The sequence below is a fragment of the Larimichthys crocea genome, unplaced genomic scaffold (assembly GCF_000972845.2).
Source record: "Larimichthys crocea isolate SSNF unplaced genomic scaffold, L_crocea_2.0 scaffold389, whole genome shotgun sequence".
Classification (NCBI taxonomy): domain Eukaryota; kingdom Metazoa; phylum Chordata; class Actinopteri; family Sciaenidae; genus Larimichthys; species Larimichthys crocea.
This window is the reverse complement of record NW_020855090.1, coordinates 47,741-69,102: the sequence shown is the minus strand read 5'-3', so window position 1 is coordinate 69,102 and position 21,362 is coordinate 47,741. Positions and strand designations below refer to the sequence as shown.

Here is a 21,362-nt window from a genome sequence, read left to right as displayed (position 1 = left end):
GCATTGCATTACCAGTGCAATACATGAAGACTGACAGACTGAGTGTTTTGTTATTGTTTCAATTATAGTAGGTGAATTACTTTGTTTTAAAGCAACACAATAATTAACAAAGAATCTCTTGGCTGCCTATGCATGTATTTCAGGTTATTTCGAACATTTCGGGATGATAAGTTTGTCTACATGCTACTTGAGGCATGTCTTGGTGGAGAGCTGTGGACTGTGCTGCGGGACATGTGAGTGTAGGTCCTATAGCTACATTCCTATACCACTACAACTAAAAATAACCAGGAATTGATATTTAAAGAGTAACTCAAGGTCAGGCTGCAAAGCAGTTTTTTAACTCCCTTTTCTAGTTGTTGCACCTGTAACCACTGCCAACAAGAATGTCAGTGTATTTACACACTTCTTTGTGACTGCAGTATGGTGAGAAGCTGATATTCTTAAGCTTTTAATTGTTTTGGCAGCTTGAAAAAGCAGTAAGGCTTAAGACAATTTCCTACAAATCTATTAAATTGATTTGAGCAAACATCAGGCTACTTTAGGATGGTAATACAACTTTAAGTAATGTCTGTAAGTAGTTTGTCTCGCAGTTAATAAAATCGTGTGCATGTTATTGTAAATATTAACATGTTAACCCTTTGCTACATACAAAAAAAAAAAAAAAAAAAAAAAAAAAAAACTAATACAACCACATAAAGTGTTCGTGTCCCTTTAATAATAAATAAATCTACTACGCAAGTAGCTGCTTAAATCACATGGCTTAACCATCATGGTTTATTTGCTGAACCTTTTTCCATGATACTTTGTCACATTTCTAGTGTATTTATAGTAGTATGTTTTATGCACAAATTGAAAATGTGCATGAAAGCAGGGATATCTCTTAAAAGTAACAGTGTTACATTCAAGATTGGCTCAAAGGCCAAGTAGTGACATTCATTCTGTCAGACAGATTGAATATGTGCCCCAGAATTAATTCCTTATTCTCTGAACCAAACATTGTGCTATCAGGTCATTTGGAAGTTGCTATAATGCTATAATGTTTTAGTTCAAAAACTAGTGTACTTTACTGAAACTGACCATTAGTCTTGTCTGTGTATATTCACATGATACATTATGCCATTAATTTATTGATAATTTCATAACCTACCAGGAGTTATTTTGATGACACCACAGCCAGGTTCTGCGCTGGTTGTGTTTTAGAGGCCTTTGATTATCTCCATACAATGGGCATTGTCTACAGAGACCTAAAACCTGAAAATCTTCTACTGGATGCTGAGGGTTATGTCAAAATGGTAAGCCACTAGTCTCAATATTTGTTTGAATGCTTCTGTATCTGTATTGTATTAACACATATGCTTAATTCCTCTGTATTTCACTAGGCAGACTTTGGTTTTGCTAAAAAGATAGGCCTTGGAAAGAAGACCTGGACATTCTGTGGGACTCCAGAGTATGTGGCCCCAGAGGTCATCATGAACAAAGGCCATGACTTTGGAGCGGATTGCTGGTCTTTAGGAATCCTCATTTTTGAACTTCTCACTGGCAAGTAAGACAACATTTCTTACTGTTGAGATTTTCACTTCATGGAGACGACAACAAAACAAACCTTAAAATCATCATTTGCAAAGTCATTTGCTTTACACAATCTTGGATGTCACAACGATTAGTTCTGTTTCGCTAATGGGTTTGAGCTGTGGAAGTAAAAGCAAATCAATAACAGTAACAGCAGGTTGTTGTAACCCAGAGAACGCATGTAGATTATAAATAAGGGTCTAATTACTGAACCTAGAGCAACAACTTGGCGGACAGAGAGTTTGAGTTAGTACCTGATACTACTGTAATAGGCATGAAGTTGGACCCAAGAACAGCACAGACTGAGACCAGAGTTGGAACAGTTCAAAAGTTTGAGCAAACAGGATCGCACAAATCCACAGCAGTTGAAGGAAGAAACATTGTTCTTTGTTACAACCTCTCTGCTGCATGAAAGTCCATACACAGGAAATAGTGCACAAACAGAGCCAGCCAAAATGGTCCAACTTTCCAGCAGAAACCTCCAGGGAGGGAATCAGGAGACAGACAAGGGGCGAGCTGGCAGAGGAGTCAGGGACAGAAGGCTGGTCAGGTTACCTGGGTAGGGACGACGAGGATGGGTCAAAACCAGGGAAGCAATCCAGAGAAGAATGCGAGAGGGCTTTGCATACTGCAAAAACAATCCGGCAGAGAGTGAGTGGGTATAAATGTGGGCAGGTAGGTGATCAAGTGAGGAAACACAGGTGAAGGTGGTTGCACCGATGAGGTGGGAGTGGCAGGCAGGTGAGTGGAAAAGTACTGGCAGGAGAGAAGGAAAACCAGGAATGGACCATAACAACTACTGTTCAAATTAATAATTACTAATAATAAATGCCAAACATAGTCGTGTTGAATGATAATGTATAAAGTTATAACCAAATGCATCAATCTAATTATACTTTCTTATTAGTTTCTTTATGAATAATATGGATGGAAATGTTCTATGTAATTGAAAAGAATGTATAAACCTGGCTAATACTATGCTACTGTGTAGTGGAAGCACATTTATAGTTTATAAGTACTATTACATAAATCTTATTACTTGCTTCACATTAAGTTTATTAGTTAATTTATATTAAATCCTATATCCAAATGGATGGAAATTTTCTATGTAATTGAAATGCATAAGTCCTGCTGGATGGAAATTTTCTATGTAATTGAAATGCATAAGTCCTGCATTTTGCCCAAAAATTTGGAGTGTAGTAACCAGGTTTATGCATTCAATCCAATTCAAGCCAATTTGTTTGCCCAAGCCCAACAGTGAAAATGAATGCAGTCATTTAGAGTTTATTAGTACTATTACATAACTCTTATTACTTGCTTCACATTAAGTTTGTTAGTTAATTTATATTAATATTATGTAATTCAAATGGATGGAAATTTTATATGCAAATGAAATTCATAAGTAGCCTTTTTTGAGTGGCTTCCTTGCATTGGCTACCTGTTAAATCTAGAATAGAATTAAAAATTATTCTCCTTACATCCAAAGCTCCACATGGTCAGGCACCATCATATCTAAAAGAGCTCATAGTACATTACTACCCCTATAGAACACTGCGCTCTCAGGAAGCTGGGTTCCTTGTGGTTCCTATAGTTTCCAAAAGTAGATTGGGAGCCAGAGCTTTCAGCTATCAAGCTCCTCTTCTGTGGAACAAAGATTTTGGTCTGTCTGTCTGTCTGTCTGTCTGTCTGTCTGTCTGTCTGTCTCTCAGGGTTGTGCCTAGTCAGGCAAGGTATTGGTTGAAGATGTAGTCTCATCTCCCTTTACTGAAAACGACTCCAACCCTCCCTCTCTCTCTCTCTCTCTCTCTCCCCATCACCATCACCACCACCATCTGTAAACATACATGTCCCATTAATGCATGTTAATGCATCTTGCTAACTGTTGCGGAAATTCGATAAAGACTGAGAACACGATCAGTATTAAATGAGAACTTTATTCTTGGCCAAGGAGAGACAACAGTACGAGTACAACAGTCGCAAAGTTCTCTCTGCTGATAATACATTCAACTGCTCTTTTGTAGACATTTCTCCCCCTCCCTCTCCTCTGAGGTCATAAAAGAGAGACTCTAATTGCATTGGGGGGATTACCCTCGTAAATATCTGCTTTACTCCCCTTCTACACCGTGGCTGGTACCAACATCTCCGGGACAGAGAGAAATGTCTACACTCAAACATATATCAACCCATCAGGAGGCAGTCTCCTTAATAGGACAAAGTTCATACAAAGTTAAACACAAAAATATAATTGTAAAGTAAAGTAAGCATAAAATAGTAAAACAGAGGTGAAAAGAATTTTTCCACTACACTTCCCCCCTTTTGATTACACATTAATCAAAAAATACAGACAATCATTTTACATCAAACATGACAATTCACAAGGATTCAAGACATGTCATCATACAGATTGCCTGTTAGAAATAGACATTTACTATTTTTGTGAAGGATAGACCCTGCGGTGTCGATTACAAACTTTTATATATAAAGAAAAATAAAAAGGGGAAGAAATCATATGTTTACATCTCATCCTCAGACGAAGCTGAGGAACCACAATCACTAAAAGGGAAAGGATCTTCCTTTGACAAAAGTTCAGCCTGTGACCAGAGTGCATACTGACCAGTCACTGTCTCGCCTATCCAACGATGAATCAAGGCTTTCATACAGGTCAGAGTGCATGTACAAAAGAATAATATTAATCCTAGGGTGATAAGTACAGGTATCAAAAGTTGGAAAACCATTGCGCCCCAGGGTCCGAATCTAGCGCTCAACCATGCATTAAAGGAGGTTCCTGCCGAAGCAGAGGGCCCAAACTCATCTCGAATCTTCTCAAGTGCATGAATAACAGATGTTATATTGTCATTATTATCAGGAATTAAAGTCACACATGCATCACCAGTCAAATTAAGGGTTACACACAAACCACCGGTACGTGCAGTAAGATAATCTAGGGCCATCTCATGTTTCAGCAAAGTCATACGATGAGATTGTTGAGTAGTTGAAAGAAGTCTAAAGCCATTTATAGTCTGATTAGCAAACAAAGACATGGAAAAAGTGACATTATCCAGGTGGTCTGCCAAAAATGTCACACCATACCAGGGAAAAAATCAAAAATGCAATCACAAAAGAAAACCCCAGAATGCATTTCATCCCACAACCCAAATATCGTCTTTGATCAGCCATGATGATCGTCCCTCGAAGGTCAATCAAGTTGACTCGTGTTTTTGTGCTCTCTGGAAGTGTATTGTGTACAGTGTAAATCACCGGTGCAGTAGAAGCGGCTTACTATGATGAATCAACACAGCCTTGCTTTACGTGTGTGCATGCGAGTGTACTCCTGCAGGCTTGGTGGGGTTACGACTCAGTGGGGTTGGGCACCCTCTTGCAGTGGTGGGTGTGGATCCAAGTTGCTCTCTCTGCGACCTTCACCGCTATGTGTGTTGTGAGTAACACTTGGAACGCCCCTTGCCACCTCTCAGACCTCCAGTGCTTCCTTCGCAGGTTTTTTATCACAACCCAATCGCCAGGCTGGATCGAGTGTAAAGGACCTGTAGCCTGCTGAGGGAGGGCTGCTTTAACCTGTTGAGAAACTTGAGACAACATACCAGAGAGCAGTTTACAATAGTCAATCATGTTATCATCACACTAAGAAGTGGGTGGCAGTCTGTCCCTATAGGGGTCCATGCCAACATTAGGAGGACGTCCAAATAGGATCTCAAACGGACTGAGTTTCACCAGACTTCTCTGTCTCATTCTCATGTAAGACAAACCTGTTTCTTCACAACATTTAGCAAGTTTTGCTTCGAGCGTGCCATTCTCTCTCTCCACTGCTCCCCCAATCTGTGGATGATATACACAATGTTTTTTCATATCAATGTGTCACAACTTCAGCCAGCCCTTAGTTTTTCATTCACCTGTCTTCTGTTTTTTCCACATTAACTCTCATGTCATTTCAGACGCTGCCACTCCCCCCTGCTCTGCATTAACCGCTGAGTTCATTCACCTGGCTTGCCCCACCTCCACTCACCTGCTCCTCATCAGCTAATCAGCCCCTCAGTATATGTACCAGTCCACTTCCCTCAGTTCTTTGCCAGATTGTCTAGTGTGTTTTCCCTAGCTATCCAGCAACTTCTACTACCCTGATTCTGATCCTGCCTGCTCGTGTTTTGACCTGCCCTTTTGGACTTTGGACCTCCCTTTCTGCCTGCTCCTACTGGATTTGTTTGCCACGCGGACTGCTTTCTGGTTTGACCTCTGCTAAGTCATTAAACTCTGTTTCTCCACCCGAACTGTTTCCTGTGTCGTGCTATTGGGTTCTTGCCTGCCGTTTTGTTACTCCTGACAGTACAATCTGGCCAAGAATGAACCCAGCCGACATGGAGAATGTAAAGCAGGAAATGGCAGCACAAGCTGCTGTTCTATGCCAGCATGAGAAGCACCTCACCGCCATGGAGGTGGCTCTCCAGGAGGCTTCTGCACGCCACAACCAACATTTGGAGACCCTGAACAATCAGCTCCAGCAGCTCATGCAGCTCAGACAAACGCCAGCGGCTTCACCACCCACCAGTCCTCCTGTTCCCACTGCTCCGGGTCCAGAACCCCGCTTAAGTGCTCTGGAGCGCTTTTCTGGAGCTCCAGGTACCTGCCGCTCTTTTTTGACCCTGTGCAAGTTGACTTTTGAGCTTCAGCCCCTCACATATCCCACTGAGAGGTCAAGAGTGGCTTTCATGATCACCCAGCTTACTGGGCGGGCTCGGGACTGGGGCACCGCTGAGTGGGAGAAGCAGTCGGCCTTCTGTTCTTCTGTGACTGCCTTCTCTGAGGGTCTTCGGAAGGTGTTTGATCATGCTACCCCTGGTCGAGAGGCTGCTCGTGGACTGTTAAGCCTGGTTCAGGGGAACCGGAGAGTGACCGATTATTCCATTGAGTTTAGGACGCTTGCTGCGGAGAGTGACTGGAATGCTTCCTCCCTGACTGACGCCTTCTACAACGGCCTTTCTGATGACATCAAGGATGAGCTGGCGGCTCGGGATCCTCCGACTGATTTGGACACGCTCGTTGCCACGGCCATCCGCATTGACGGACGTCTCAGGGAAAGGAGACGCGAGAGAGCGCTGAGCAGTACTCCCCAGAGTCTTCATCGTCCTCCAGCGTCACCTCCCACTTCTAGGTTTTCTCCCTCCGCCAGTGCCCCTGGAGACCAGGTTGAGCCCATGCAACTTGGCCGGACCAGGCTTTCTGCTGCTGAACGACAGCGGCGACAAAGGGAGAACTGCTGCATGTACTGTGGGCAGGGAGGTCATTACGTTTCTTCTTGTCCAGTAAAAGACAGGGCTCACCAGGAATCCAGAGGGCGCTGGTGAGCCATATCATGAACTCTGACATGCCCTCTCGTTCACTACTTCATGCTCAGCTCATCTGTAATGGACAATCACACGCCGTCTCTGTCCTCATTGACTCCGGGGCTGATGCCAACCTCCTGGATCGTGGTCTTGCCATACAGCTGGGTATTAACCAGGAACCTTTGGTCAAGCCTATTCAGGCTACTGCTCTGGATGGGCGCCTTCTCTGCACAGTAACCCACTGCACTGTTCCCCTTCATCTGGGCATATCAGGTAACCACACTGAATCACTTACCTTTCACCTGATAAATGCTCCTCAGCACCCAGTTATCCTGGGGTTTCCTTGGTTACTAAAACATAATCCATATATTGACTGGGGGACTGGTTCAATTCTACAATGGAGTGAACAGTGTCATGCGGTCTGTCTGAAATCTGCTTTGCTACCTGCCTTCAACACCTCTTCCTCTAATGAGCTCCCAGATCTCTCAGGTGTCCCATCCGAGTACCACGACTTAAGGGAGGTGTTTAACAAGGTACGGGCCACCTCGCTTCTCCCACACCGCCCGTACGATTGTGCCATTGACCTCCTCCCGGGCTCATCACCACCAAGAGGGAGACTCTATTCTCTGTCAACCCCTGAAACCAAGGCAATGGACGAGTACATCAACAACTCGACTGTCAGGAGTAACAAAACGGCAGGCAAGAACCCAATAGCACGACACAGGAAACAGTTCGGGTGGAGAAACAGAGTTTAATGACTTAGCAGAGGTCAAACCAGAAAGCAGTCCGCGTGGCAAACAAATCCAGTAGGAGCAGGCAGAAAGGGAGGTCCAAAGTCCAAAAGGGCAGGTCAAAACACGAGCAGGCAGGATCAGAATCAGGGTAGTAGAAGTTGCTGGATAGCTAGGGAAAACACACTAGACAATCTGGCAAAGAACTGAGGGAAGTGGACTGGTACATATACTGAGGGGCTGATTAGCTGATGAGGAGCAGGTGAGTGGAGGTGGGGCAAGCCAGGTGAATGAACTCAGCGGTTAATGCAGAGCAGGGGGGAGTGGCAGCGTCTGAAATGACATGATAGTTAGTGTGGAAAAAACAGAAGACAGGTGAAATAAAAAACTAAAGGCTGGCTGAAGTTGTGACACAATGCCTAAGAACTGTCCCACTGCCTCCACTGCAGCGTTTACAAAGTGTGTGCCGTTATCACTACTGATTCTTGATGGAATTCCCCATCGTGGAATGATTTCTGTTAACAGAGCCTTGGTAACTGCATGGCTGTTAGCATGTTTTGCTGGAAAAGCTTCCACCTACTTAGACCATATATCTACCATCACTAGACAATACTTCTTCCCTTTGTCTGGAGTTAGTTCTATGAAATCCATCATTAAGTGATCAAATGGTTTATCTGGTGGTGGGTGTGTTGCTGCAGGGACAGGAATACCTCTTCCTGCATTGTAGGTTGCACAAATAACACAAGATTGACAATATTTCTGTGTGTATGCTGCAAAACCCTTTGTAAACCAGTGTTGTGTTATTGCCTGTAACATTCCCCCTTTTGACACATGGTCTAACCCGTGTGTCAATTCAGCAAAATGAGGAAAAAGTGTTTAGGTAAACAGGGCCGTCCATCCAGACCGAACCAAACCATATCTTTGTATTGAGCTCCACATGCTCTCCACTGGGTTACTTCAGGAGGAGAGGCAAATGACTGAAATGCATAGAGGGAGTCAGGGAGTGTTTGTGAGAGAAAACAGAACGCCTCAGCTGGGGGAGGAGAGAGTGATAAATCAGCAGCACGCTTGGCTGCAGCATCTGCTCATGCATTGCCTTTAGATACAGAGTCTGTGTCACCTGTGTGGGCTTGACACTTGCAAGCTGCAATCTGTTTTGGCAAAAGAATAGCATCCAATAGAGCTAAGACTTTGTCATGATGTAAGATAGGCTTTCCATCAGATTTAAGAAAATTTCTGTGTTTCCATAGCGCGCCAAAATCATGCACCACACCAAAGGCGTAGCGAGAATCTGTATAGATAGTCACTGAGCGACCTTTTGCTAGTGTGCAAGCCGCAGTGAGAGCTATCAATTCAGCGGCCTGTGCCGAATAATTAGAGGGCAAAGAGCCCGATTGCACTATGGAGTCACATACAGCAAAGCCCACTTTGTTTAACCCAGACTGAGTATCTCGAAAGGCAGAACCATCAACATAAAAGACAAGATCAGGGTTAGTAAGAGGAGTCTCTTGCAGATCGGGTCTGGGTGTGCAAACCTGTTGAAGAATAGCAACACAATCATGAGCTTCACCATCATCTGGAGAAGGCAAAAGAGTGGCAGGGTTAAGAACAGTGCATCTTTTCACAGTAATGTTAGGCATATCCAACAAAACAGTGTTGTATCTTAACCAACGTGCTGTTGAAAGATGAGATGTTTTTTGTTCCAACAGGATCATAGAGACTGCATGGGGAACAAGAAGAGTTAGATCAGAATATCCAACAATTTCCCTAGAAGCTAAAACAGCTTTCTCTGCAGCCGCTACTGCCCTGAGGCAGCGAGGCAGTCCAGCAGCCACTGGGTCTAACTTAGAGAAATAGGCCACTGGTCTCAGCCGCCCTCCATGTTCCTGCAAAAGAACTGATGTCATACAACCATTTTTTTCATCCACAGTCTGAGTAAAAGGCCTGAGTGGGTCTAGGAGGCCTAATGTAGGAGTTGACTGCAATAAAAGCTTCAAATCAGTGAATGCCTGTGTTGCATCATGAGTCCAGGTCAAACGGTCTGAAGATTGTAGACCTTTACCATAAATTAGGGCTCCCAATGGGGCCTCTAACTCAGCATAGTTAGGGATAAACTGTCGACAATAAGAGCACATTCCCAAAAAAGACATTAGTTGTTTTTTTGTCAGAGGTTTGGGCAATTTTTGAATAGCTTCTACACGTTTGGGTGAGAGGGATTTGCCCTCTGCTGTGATCACATGACCCAGAAAAACAACTTCCTGCTGTACAAATTGAAGTTTAGACAAACTGGCCTTATGCCCATGATCAGCCAAATGCCTTAACAGAGTCACTGTATCAGCCTCACACTGCTCTTTAGTGGGACTACAAATCATCAAATCATTAACATACTGCAACAATGCTGTCCTGGGAGTCAGGACTAAAGGCTCTAAGCTGTCCTTAAGAGCTGCATTGTAAATAGTTGGACTCTCACAATAACCTTGACACAAACTAGTGAATGTGTATGGTTTGCCATTAAAGGTGAAAGCAAACCAAAATTGACTATCAGGGTGCACTGCCACACTGAAAAAGGCATTTGAGAGATCAACCACTGAGAAAAACTTAGCATCTGCAGGCACTTGTGATAAAATAGTGTAGGGATTTGGAACATTGGGAGCACGTGGCTGTGCTGCAGAATTCAACTGGTTGGCCTTCATCCCTAATCTTTTTGACAGGGAATAAATGTGTGCGAACCGGAGAATCAGGAGATGGAACAATTACGCCTGCTTGCAAAAGGTGATTGAACACTGTAATGCCATCAATGGCCTCTTGTTTTAAAGGATATTGTTGTTTGCATGGGCAAAAGTCAGATTTTGCAGTTATCATTACTGGCTCACAACCCTGAAGTAGTCCTACATCATATTTATGCTTTGCCCACAGAATATCAGGCACTTCTTTCAGAGCAGGTACATGCTTAACATTTTCTGCTGATAGTAAAACATATTTCTTGTGTGAGAGTGAGTCATTCAGCAGCAGCAACTGCACAGTGCATGTGCCATGGAAAGAAGACTGTAATGACTGTTTATATACCTGCAGCTGGGGAGAGTAAGTGACCAATGGGTCACTTGGCATCAAAGGAACCGCCCTAAGCTGGTTTAAGTCGTATTTTTTAGATCGATCTCAGTTTGTTCACGTCAATGATGAATCCTCCATGCAGACCAAAGTTTGTCATGGAGTCCCACAAGGTTCTGTACTTGGACCACTTCTATTCAGTTTATATATGCTTCCTTTAGGGAACATTATTAGGAATCACTCTATCAATTTTCATTGTTATGCTGACGACACCCAATTATATTTATCGATCAAGCCTGATGCAACCAATCAGTTAACTAAACTCCAAGCATGCCTTAAGGATATAAAAAAGTTGGATGACCTACAATTTTTTTATGTTAAACTCAGACAAAACTGAAGTTCTTGTAATTGGACCCAAACACCTCAGAAACTCTCTTTCTAGAGACTTAGTTACTTTAGATGGGATCACCCTGGCCTCCAGCTCCACTGTAAAGAATCTTGGAGTTGTTTTTGATCCAGATTTGTCCTTTAACGTCCACATAAAACAAATTTCGAGGACTGCATTCTTCCACTTACGTAACATCGCTAAAATCAGACGCATTGTCTCTCAGGCGGATGCAGAAAAACTAGTCCACACATTTGTTACTTCAAGGCTGGACTATTGTAACTCTTTGTTATCAGGCTGCTCTAATAAGTCTCTTAGGACTTTGCAGTTAATTCAGAATGCTGCTGCACGTGTTCTGACAGGAACCAAGATCAGAGATCACATCTCTCCCATTTTGGCTTCCTTGCATTGGCTACCTATTAAATCTAGAATAGAATTTAAAATTCTTCTCCTTACATACAAAGCTCTTCATGGTCAGGCACCATCGTATCTAAAAGAGCTCATAATACCTTACTACCCCTCTAGAACACTGCGCTCTCAGGACGCTGGGTTCCTTGTGGTTCCTATAGTTTCCAAAAGTAGATTGGGAGCCAGAGCTTTCAGGCTCCTCTTCTGTGGAACAAACTACCTTTCTGGGTTCGGGAGGCAGACACGGTCAACACCTTTAAGAATAGACTTAAGACTTTCCTTTTTGATAAAGCCTATAGTTAGGGCTGGCTCAGGTCACCCCTTAGTTATGCTGCCATAGGATTAGACTGCCGGGGGACCCCACCCAGGGTTATGCCTAGCCAGGCACAGTATTGGTTGAAGATGCACACATCTCCCTTACCGAAAACCCTCTCTCTCTCTCTCTCTCTCTCTCTTTCTCTTTCTCTTTCTCTCTCTTTCTCTTTCTCCATCTCTCTCTCTCTCTCTCTCTCTCTCTCTTTCTCTCTCTCTCTTTCTCTTTCTCCATCTCTCCATCTGTGGACATGTCTCATTAATGCATGTTACTAACCAAACTTCCCCGGAGTTTCTGTGCTCTGTCGTCCAGCAGGTTCTCGTGGATCGTGGCCGCTGCTGTGATCCTGCACGACGCCCACTACATATATTATTACTGTCATTATTACTACCACATCTGTTACTGTAATCATTTTTATCATTCATTGTAATTCATTGTCATTTTATCAGTCATTGTACAATATGTTTGTGTTGATTTGTCCTGTACACGTGACATCCATTGCACGTCTGTCCGTCCTGGGAGAGGGATTCCTCCTCTGTGGCTCTTCCTGAGGTTTCTTCCACATTTTCTCCCTGTTAAAAGGGTTTTTGTGGGCAAGTTTTTCCTCACTCGAACCGAGGGTCTAAGGACAGAGGGTGTCACTCCCTGTACAGATTGTAAAGCCCTCTGAGGCAAATGTTCTTTGTGACTTTGGGCTATACAAATAAAATTGATTTGATTTGTACTTTGCCAGTCTTGAATATGTACACATCTTTCTACAAACAACCCCAAATCTTCCCACCTATCCTTCACGTGTTTGGAAAAAGACACGTGAGGAAAACAATTGTTTGCATCAAAAAGTCTTTTCTGATTCTTAGTCAAACAAAAAGAAAGCGCTGTGCGGTGGTCATCCCAGAAAAGGGAGATCGTAGTCAGTCGTTCTTGTGTCACTTGGAGCCATGTGTGTTCATAGTCAGAGTCCGGGCCAAGATTCACATGAGATGTTCAATGTAATTCATTGATTGTTAGAAAATCTGTATCTGTAGGAGACACAAGCGTTCTTATTTTTTGTATCAGCTGATCAGTGGATTCAGAAGCCTCTAACTTCCACTGATATGCATTCAACAATTGTCGGGGATCATGCTTAACAGCTATCAATGATTCATCGGGTCCTGTCAGGGAGGTGAGAGAACTCACCTTTAACCCGTCCGGAGTCGATATCAAACATATCCCCATTTTACACATGAGATCTCTGCCGAGCAGATTAACAGGGCAGAGGTGTGAGAATAAGAATGCATGCTTTATTTGCTCCCCCTCTGGTGTAATACAACGCAGAGGAGCGGTCACTCTTTCTTTAATCGATTGGCCAGATGCTCCGACAGAATACACATGGTTACCAGTCATTTTTGGTGTGTGTGAAAATGTGGAAGCCATAATCACAGAATTTGTAGCTCCTGAATCTACCAAAAACATCACTTCAGTCCCTTCTATTGTCAACGCATATAAAGGAAAAACAGTTTTAGGATCACCTGCATATTGTACCTGTGGTGTGTTTTTCTGTTCAAGATATCTTATAGCATTATGTACATGAGCATGAGCATGCTGGTGTGTGTGCTCCTGGCTGTCATCATTATGTAAACATGCATGTGGCTGTGTGTGTGTTTCACTTCCCTGTTCTGCAGAGCCTTCGGGTGATGTCCCTCGCTCTTCGTCCTGTCCCTGTCAATCAGACGTGCCGTGTGCTCGTGCCTGTTCATCCGAAGCGTTCATGGGACAGTCTCTAGACCAGTGTCCAATTTTGCCACACCTGTAACAGGTGTTGGGATCTTCAGAGCCTTGTCCGTGCTGACCTCGTCGTCTGCCTCCTCTACCACCTCCTTTTCCCCCGCATCCACGGCCTCTGCCGTGTCCTCAACCATGCTGCCCCTGCATGGTTGCCAATGCAGAATACATAGTGAGGACTGCCATAAGCAGTTCCTTCTCAGTCTTTTCCTGCTTGGCTTTCTTCTTCTGTTGCTGAGTCAGTTCTGCATGGCGTGCTTGTCGCTTGAGATCATTGAGTCGACATTCTTCTCTGCACCCCACATATGTGCGGATAACAATATCATGTAACTCAGGGAGCATACCTGCGAGGATGGAATTGCAGAGGTGGCTCTCCCATGCATCAGGCTGCGCACCGATATGCCCTGGCTGCTCCAGCCCACTATGTTCGTTAAAAATGGCAGTCAATCTGGATACATAGTCATTGACCTGTTCTTCTGGTTTTTGTTTGCAGCTGGCTATTTTAGACATATCAACCTTGGGAGGAAAGACTTTCCTCAGTGCGTCACCTAGCTCAAGGAGCGCATCTCGATACTCCATGTTTTTAGCATGAGCCCAATCTACGTGAACAATTTTCAACTCAGGCCTGGGAATACGTTGGGAGATTTTAAGCAGGTCTCCTGGCCCAAGTCTCTTTGCCAGAATCCTTCGTATTTCAACTCCTGTAGGTCGGAATTCTTGACAAAAATTCAGAAATTGTTCAATAAATTTCATTCCTGAGTTGCGTGGATCTGGCAGGTGTTCTGCCGCCTCTCTTACATCAGCTGCTGTCCATGGCCGATGCATGAGGATAGGACCATCCGGTCCAGCCACCTCGACCATGGGAAAGGTCGAAGCAGTCGGTGTGTCAGTCTTAGAAGCTTGTAGTCTGGTCTGCATGGTGTGTGTTGACCTGAATACTGGTGGTACAGGAGGTGGCGGTGATGCAGGCAGCACGACATCTTCATATTCTTCCTTCTCTTCTTCTTTCACATGTTGATCTGGCTCGTCGTATCCTCCCATTGCTCCGGACACGACAGGTGTTCGTTGAAAGGGACAGGACTCCAGGTCTGGGTTCACCTTCAGGGCCTGCAGTTCTGTAACAGAATACACAGAAGTGGGTGCAGTAGGAGGTGAAAGAACATATGGTGGTGGACATTGTGTTTTCTTCATTTTCTGTTTTTCACTATTCTTTCTAACTGGTAATACCTTCTGACACTGCAATCTCTCTCGTCTATCAGCTTCTGCTTTCCAGTTACTCAAACACTTCCTATGTTTTTCTATTTCTGACTCCTTATAGTCTAATTTTCTTTCTAACTGTCTTATCTCTTTCATGCTCAGGGATCCCCCTTTAGGGAACCCAAATTCATTTGTCCATGCATTAAGACAATCAATACATTCAGAACCATATTTTGAGGTCATAATGGTGACGATGGGGCCTCCTGGAGGAGTCAGCGACTTAGACTTTCCTATTCCCATTTTCCAATAATGGGTGAGAGCTCTCTTTTATTCTCACAGGCGTCCCAGGAGAAGGGTGATTCGTTTTTAAGTCTCAATCACTCCAAAAAGACTTGTACCCAAAGTACAGAGATTGGCCTTTAACCAATCTTGATCTAAGGTTGGCCTCTAACCAACCCGATCCAAAGTTGGCCTTTAACCAACCCGTCTAGTCGCCACTCGTCAAGTTTTACCCCTTCACCACACTATGCCTCTTTTCTCTATTTTTTTTTCTCCTATTTTTTTTTTTTTTTTGTTCTCAAGAAACTGAAAGTGTCTCACCAGATTTCTTTTTCTTTTGAATCCCAACGCCGGCGTTCACGGACAAAATGATCAGTCCTCCCGTCTCTTAATTGCTAATCGAGGTTGGAGGCCGGATTTCTTTTCCAATCCGGGGAAGCCACTCCACTGGTCACTGTCCGGACGACCGGTCGGGGGATCCTGTTCGTGACGCCAAGTTTGTCGCGGAAATTCGCTAAAGACTGAGAACACGATCAGTATTATATGAGAACTTTATTCTTGGCCAAGGAGAGACAACAGTACGAGTACAACAGTCGCAAAGTTTTTCCACTACACTAACTAAACTTCTTCCCTGGAGTTTCTGTGCTTTCTCGTCCAGCAGGTTCTCATTGATCGTGGCTGATGCTGCATGACGTCTACTACATATATCATTACTGTCATTACTGTTACCATATCTCCATTACAGTTTATAGTTAGTTAATGGTTTGCTGCTGCTGTGCATCTGTGTCTTTCTATCTCTGTCACAGGTTCCACTGCTACTGTAATCACTTTATCATTCATTGTAATTGTACAATATGTTTGTGTAGATTTGTTCTGTACACATGACATCCATTGCACGTCTGTCCATCCTGGGAGAGGGATCCCTCCTCTGTGGCTCTTCCTGAGGTTTCCTCTACATTTTTTCCCTGTTAAAAGGGTTTTTTTGTGGGCAAGTTTTTCCTCACTTGAACCGAGGGTCTAAGGACAGAGGGTGTCACTCCCTGTACAGATTGTAAAGCCCTCAGAGGCAAAATGTGTTCTGTGACTTTGGGCTATACAAATAAAATTTGGTTTCATTTGATTTGAGCTGTCACCTCCAAGGTTCTCTGATGATACAGCTCTTAGCTCCTTTAGCAACAGACTGCTACTCGCACCGAAGAAGAAGGAGCGATACCACAGGTCCTTTGTTCCAACAGCTGTCAGATTCTTTAACACTAGTATGACTTCATGACTTTCTTTAGCTTAACCTTTTTCTATATATTTCTTGTTTGTGAGCAATTCATTATCAACCTTGTGTATGCAAGCTACTGTGACAAGTGAATTTGCCTGATGTGAAATCATTAAAGTCTGTTTTATCTTACAAATCTTATCTTATCGTATAGAGCTAGAGTCAGGTAGTGGTTAGCCTAGGTAAGCACGATGACTTGAATCTGTTAGAAATAGCTTATCTGGCTCTCTAAAACTATGCATATAAGATTAACAATGATCTTCTCACATGAGTGGTGATGTCATGTAGTCTGGATTTTTACCTTGATAACTAACAGGACATCTGAAATTCTGTTTTTCTTCCAGCCCACCCTTTGCTGGCTCAGACCCCATAAAGATTTACACCATGGTCCTCCATGGCATTGAAAAGGTTGATTTCCCCAAGGAAATATGCAAGCGTCCAGACGACCTCATCAGGAGACTCTGCAAGTACGGTGAATCACAAACCATTATCGGATATGAGGATAACCCTGCTTAGCCAATGTTGATTAAAACTGAGTCATTTTGTAACTTTGTGGTGTGTAGCAGGATCACTTCAAATAATTGCTGGGTGATAATGTTGCATAGTTGTTACACCAGAGCTAACTAAGAACGGCAATTACACTGACATGGGCTGCATTACACATTCATCACAAGTGTGGCAGCAGCTCATTATTTTAGGACACTGCTACATCTGGGTTTATTAAACCCAGTGTTTGACTAATTGAATCAAATCATGTGTGTTCTGGTTCAGGTTTCTGGCTATTCCTTTTTGAACAGCACATGGGTTTACAGAACAGGGTTACAAAACTAATATAAATGTCTTGTCTTGTCTTTTCATCTAAGACTAAACCCAGTAGAGAGGCTGGGAAACAAAAAGAACGGCATCATTGACATCAAGAAACACAAGTGAGTGTACAGCCCGGGTCACCAAGAGACTTTTTTGTGTGTCTCGGTATGTTACATACTCCCTCTAAATTTCGTATACATGGATGAAACCGTGTCGAGAGGCCCCTCCAAAAACATACATCTAGGTGGTGCTGTAGAGCCATTTTGTACGTCCATGTCCGAGACCCCTAAAATACTATATATATATAATAGTTCACCCAACTTTGGGGGGGGGGGCAGAGTGTTGTGGAGTTTCGAGATACTAGTGACTAAAATGCAATTTACTATTAGGAAAAAAATAAAAAATAAAAAATAAAAAAAATCTTTAAAAATAATAAACATTCAAAATTTAATAGGGCCTCGCACCACAGTGCTCGGGCCCTAATAAACAGTTTCCCTTTTCAGCTCTTCGTGATGATCAGTATTGGCCAATAAATATTATTATATTCAGCTCTTAGAGGCATACATAATGACCTACCTGAAGAGATAAGGACTACTAACTATGTGTCGTCTTTTAAAAAGACACCATTTACAAAGACCATTTCTTTATCTGATTATATTTATGTTTTCTGGCATGTTTTATTTTACTTTCCTTATTGATTCATAGCTTTTAGTTCACTCTGAAACTGTGTTTTGAAATCAAAGGTGCTATGTAAATAAAGTTTACTATTATATTTATTATTAAAGGTGGTTCCAGGGCTTCAACTGGGAGGGTTTGAGGCATCACAAGCTGCTGTCTCCACTGAAGAGAGAGGTGAGACTATGGCCTTTGTTTCAGTTACACATAATTTACAAATTCATCAGAATGTAATCAACTTCATTTATAGAGAATACTGGCATACTCATCAGGACATGATATTTATTGTAAAATGTAATGGAAATTGGTCTACTGGCCCAAAAACAGCCACAGAGCATGATGCTATTATCACCATTCTTGTAAAAATTAAAGTGGCCACAGTACTATGATAAGGACATGTGCTGACAGAGGAAATCCAGCAATGCTAACTAAGAAATCGTGAATTATTCAGTGCTGACAAAATGTTCTGTTTGATGATGATTTATTGTCCTTGTTTCTGCAGCTGAAAGGGCCAATGGATCACAGTCACTTTGACACATTTTCTCCTGACACAGAGGAGCCTCCTGATGAGCTATCTGGCTGGGATAAAGACTTCTAAACACTGAAAAAAATCAAACATTGGCTCAAATTAAAAAAAAATTGAGATAATCGATCACAACTAATATTGTGCTGTTATACAACATAAATATTTCATTTGATTTGACCTAAAATATTTAACTTCATGTAAACCAATTTCTGAAGGTTGAACCAAAGCAATTATTTCAGATTCTCCTAAATTAAAATAAATACATTGGATTTATTACTTAATGTAAAAAAATCTATTTTGTCAAACCTGAATATTTTAAATTCATTTAAACAACTTTTGCATATGGGAGCAAACTATTTTTTTAAGTTGTCTCAAATAAAAATTTAAAGTCATCCTAATTTGTTTATAGACCTGAATTTAAAAAAATAATAATTAATACCTTTTGAGTTACACTCAAGCCATTCCTTTTCAACACATTTATTGTTGAACATTTTTTTTCCAACATAGACCCTTAACGGTCCATTTTTTGTTTTACAAACAGCAACTGAATTTTCAAATCACTATACATTTTACAAAATGCATTACCATAGTCCTAACAGTGCTTCTGAATGATAACAATTTCCCCTGAAATACATCAGCAACCAGTAAAAAACCAGTAACATTTTTTCTCCATACTGTAGTAACATAGAACAGTGCTTCTCAACCATAAGTTATTTTTCTCTCAAATACAAACGGTAATCAAGACATGGAATTATTAAATAGCAAAAAAAAAAAGAAAAAAAAAAAGAAGTTAATGTCCTCAGCTCCATAACATGCAAACGTGTGAGGTAGCTCCTGAGCCTCTCTTGGTCTAAAATTTTTTTGCAATAAACAAATCAGTGCTCTCCAGGTTTTCAGCACAATGCCCACTTGTGCCTGTGAAAACTTAGGCAGATTCTTTTGTCAATACTGCAGCAGAAATGCAGTTATGCAAGTGTAAGTTTGAAACACCAACCCCAGATAAAAGGGTACAAAGTCTTGGTTATAGAAATGCCATTAAACCAGGCCAGACAGTGGAACTCAACTGTGCCTACTCTTGGTTGTAAAGTTGGGTACTCAGCCTATGAATTTTTGGGGACATCTTTTTTCCACCAAGCTCCATCAGGACTTTTTGCACAAACTCAAGGGTGTACTGCAGATTTTTTGGATATTTTATGTTGAGAGCGTAGGTGAGCCCAAAGAACAGCGCAACAGCCGTTGGTATTGTGGGCACCTTACTGAGGACCTCTGTTCCGTCAATGACGATTTTAATGTCCTCATTTCCACTGACGATTGCCATGGCTGCTTCATTTTCCTGCATATCCTGCACACACAAAAAAACAACAAATGAGAACAATTAGAGCATTTCTTGAAGACAATGCATGTCAATGCTGAATACCATTGTTGAAGCAATGCTGAATCCACTGAAGAAAGTGCTGAAGCAATGCTGATAAGGCTGATGCAACAGCTGAAAAGTATAACTTATAAGCTAAGAGATGCATGGTGATGAATTTAAGTACTCAAGGCAGTTGAAATGTTAAAAATGCATGTTTAAGTGTAATAGTTGAGTAGTTTGAATAATTGTTTCCAGTGTATAACAGTGGATTTAGATTCTATAATCAAATTGGCTGGAACTGTCACTATATTTTTAATTAAGATTAATTAAATGGGTAATTTAGAACAAAATCCGACTCCTCTGGCTCCACTTATCACAGTTCTCCACCTTCACCGTCTTCCTTCAAATCAGTCTTAAGATGTCATGTGTTGTGATGTTCTCTCTCTCTACCTTCATCCAGCACAGAAAATTTCTCGACCCACCTCCACCCCTTCACCCCCTCAATCAAACTATAGACCATCTCCATCTTCAACCAGAGGTTTCAGTGTCAGGAGGCATCATACCTACCACCACCAGTGTCTAGGCCCAGGGGATATGGGAAGCTTCACATCCTTTGTTTTCTAAGCTGATCTACTCCCCAGGGTCTAAGCACCAAAGTTCATTTGTGCACAATAAATGTCTATCTGCCTCACAACCTGTCTTATTTAAATCTTAATAGCCTGTCCTGATTGAAATAAATGTTTTGCTTCTCAAATCTATGTGTTCAAAAGAGCAATACATTTGCATCACAAAACTGTTCACGAAAAAAGTCGTATCACTGCGTGCTGCAGCCTGTCGACAGCTGTGCACGTTTCCATCTGTTTCACAGTGTTTACTGCTCGTATAGTTAAAATAAACATGACACAAGTGTTGAAGACATCCCTTTTAGCACAGAGCCAAAGGGATAGGCTACTTCGCCAGCTGGAGTTTGAATGGGCAGAGAGAGGGGAGGGACTAAAGTTGTCCGAGCTCTGAGCCCACTGAACTCTTTTTACACAAAGTGCAGCAAAACACTAGGCTGAGAGAGACAACTAGCAGACACCCCTCTGACAGCTGCAGGTGGGCTACAGGTGACTGTGCTGCACCCTGTGGTCACCCTGTCACCACAGCTACAGCTGTGGGTCCAACTTCAGCTTGAATCACTTCTGTCTCTCCTCTCTCTCTGCCAATTCAAACTCCAGCTGACGAAGTTCAGCATCTGTATATTCAGGGTCATGAAGGTGCACAGTAAATTTCGCAGTGTTAAATATGCAGTGTCAAAATTCATTGACTCTTTCAGATTTATTCCAACAACAGATTGAGTAGAATGCCCCCTAGTGTTGGTGAAAATTTACAGAGTTATACGACGCCGTGTTGATTTGACTCTGGAAAGCCCCGCCCACCTCATCCTTCTTGTTCAAACGGGAATGATTTTTCTGGAGGCCATTTTCTCCCCGTCGAAGGGTTGCGGTAAGTTTCTTATTTTTACATACTGTGGAAATGTATAATAATGTTTGAATTAAAATAGATGTGTGTTAAATGTATCTGGGTAAGTATAAGGTCACACAGAGTATATTGCTTTTGAGTGTTGTGTAACTAGTATAAGTGTTTTGCAGGAGTTGCAGGTTCAAGGCCTACACACAGAGAGAGAGACGAGCAGATAAGCAGAGAAATAGGAGACTCCCCTT

At 42.4% G+C, this 21,362-nt stretch overlaps 1 protein-coding gene across 1 annotated transcript in view; it reads left to right on the top strand.

The window, feature by feature from the left end:
- The window catches only part of prkg2l (protein kinase cGMP-dependent 2, like), a 40,810-nt gene extending 22,436 nt beyond the window's left edge, over positions 1–18,374 (top strand). Inside the window, exons 13-19 of the mRNA XM_027276484.1 lie at positions 144–233; positions 1,151–1,292; positions 1,380–1,543; positions 16,639–16,761; positions 17,158–17,220; positions 17,887–17,953; positions 18,279–18,374. Of these exons, the coding sequence (XP_027132285.1) occupies positions 144–233; positions 1,151–1,292; positions 1,380–1,543; positions 16,639–16,761; positions 17,158–17,220; positions 17,887–17,953; positions 18,279–18,374 (745 nt within the window). The remainder of the gene's footprint in view (positions 1–143; positions 234–1,150; positions 1,293–1,379; positions 1,544–16,638; positions 16,762–17,157; positions 17,221–17,886; positions 17,954–18,278) is intronic.
- The last annotated feature ends 2,988 nt before the right edge of the window (positions 18,375–21,362 follow it).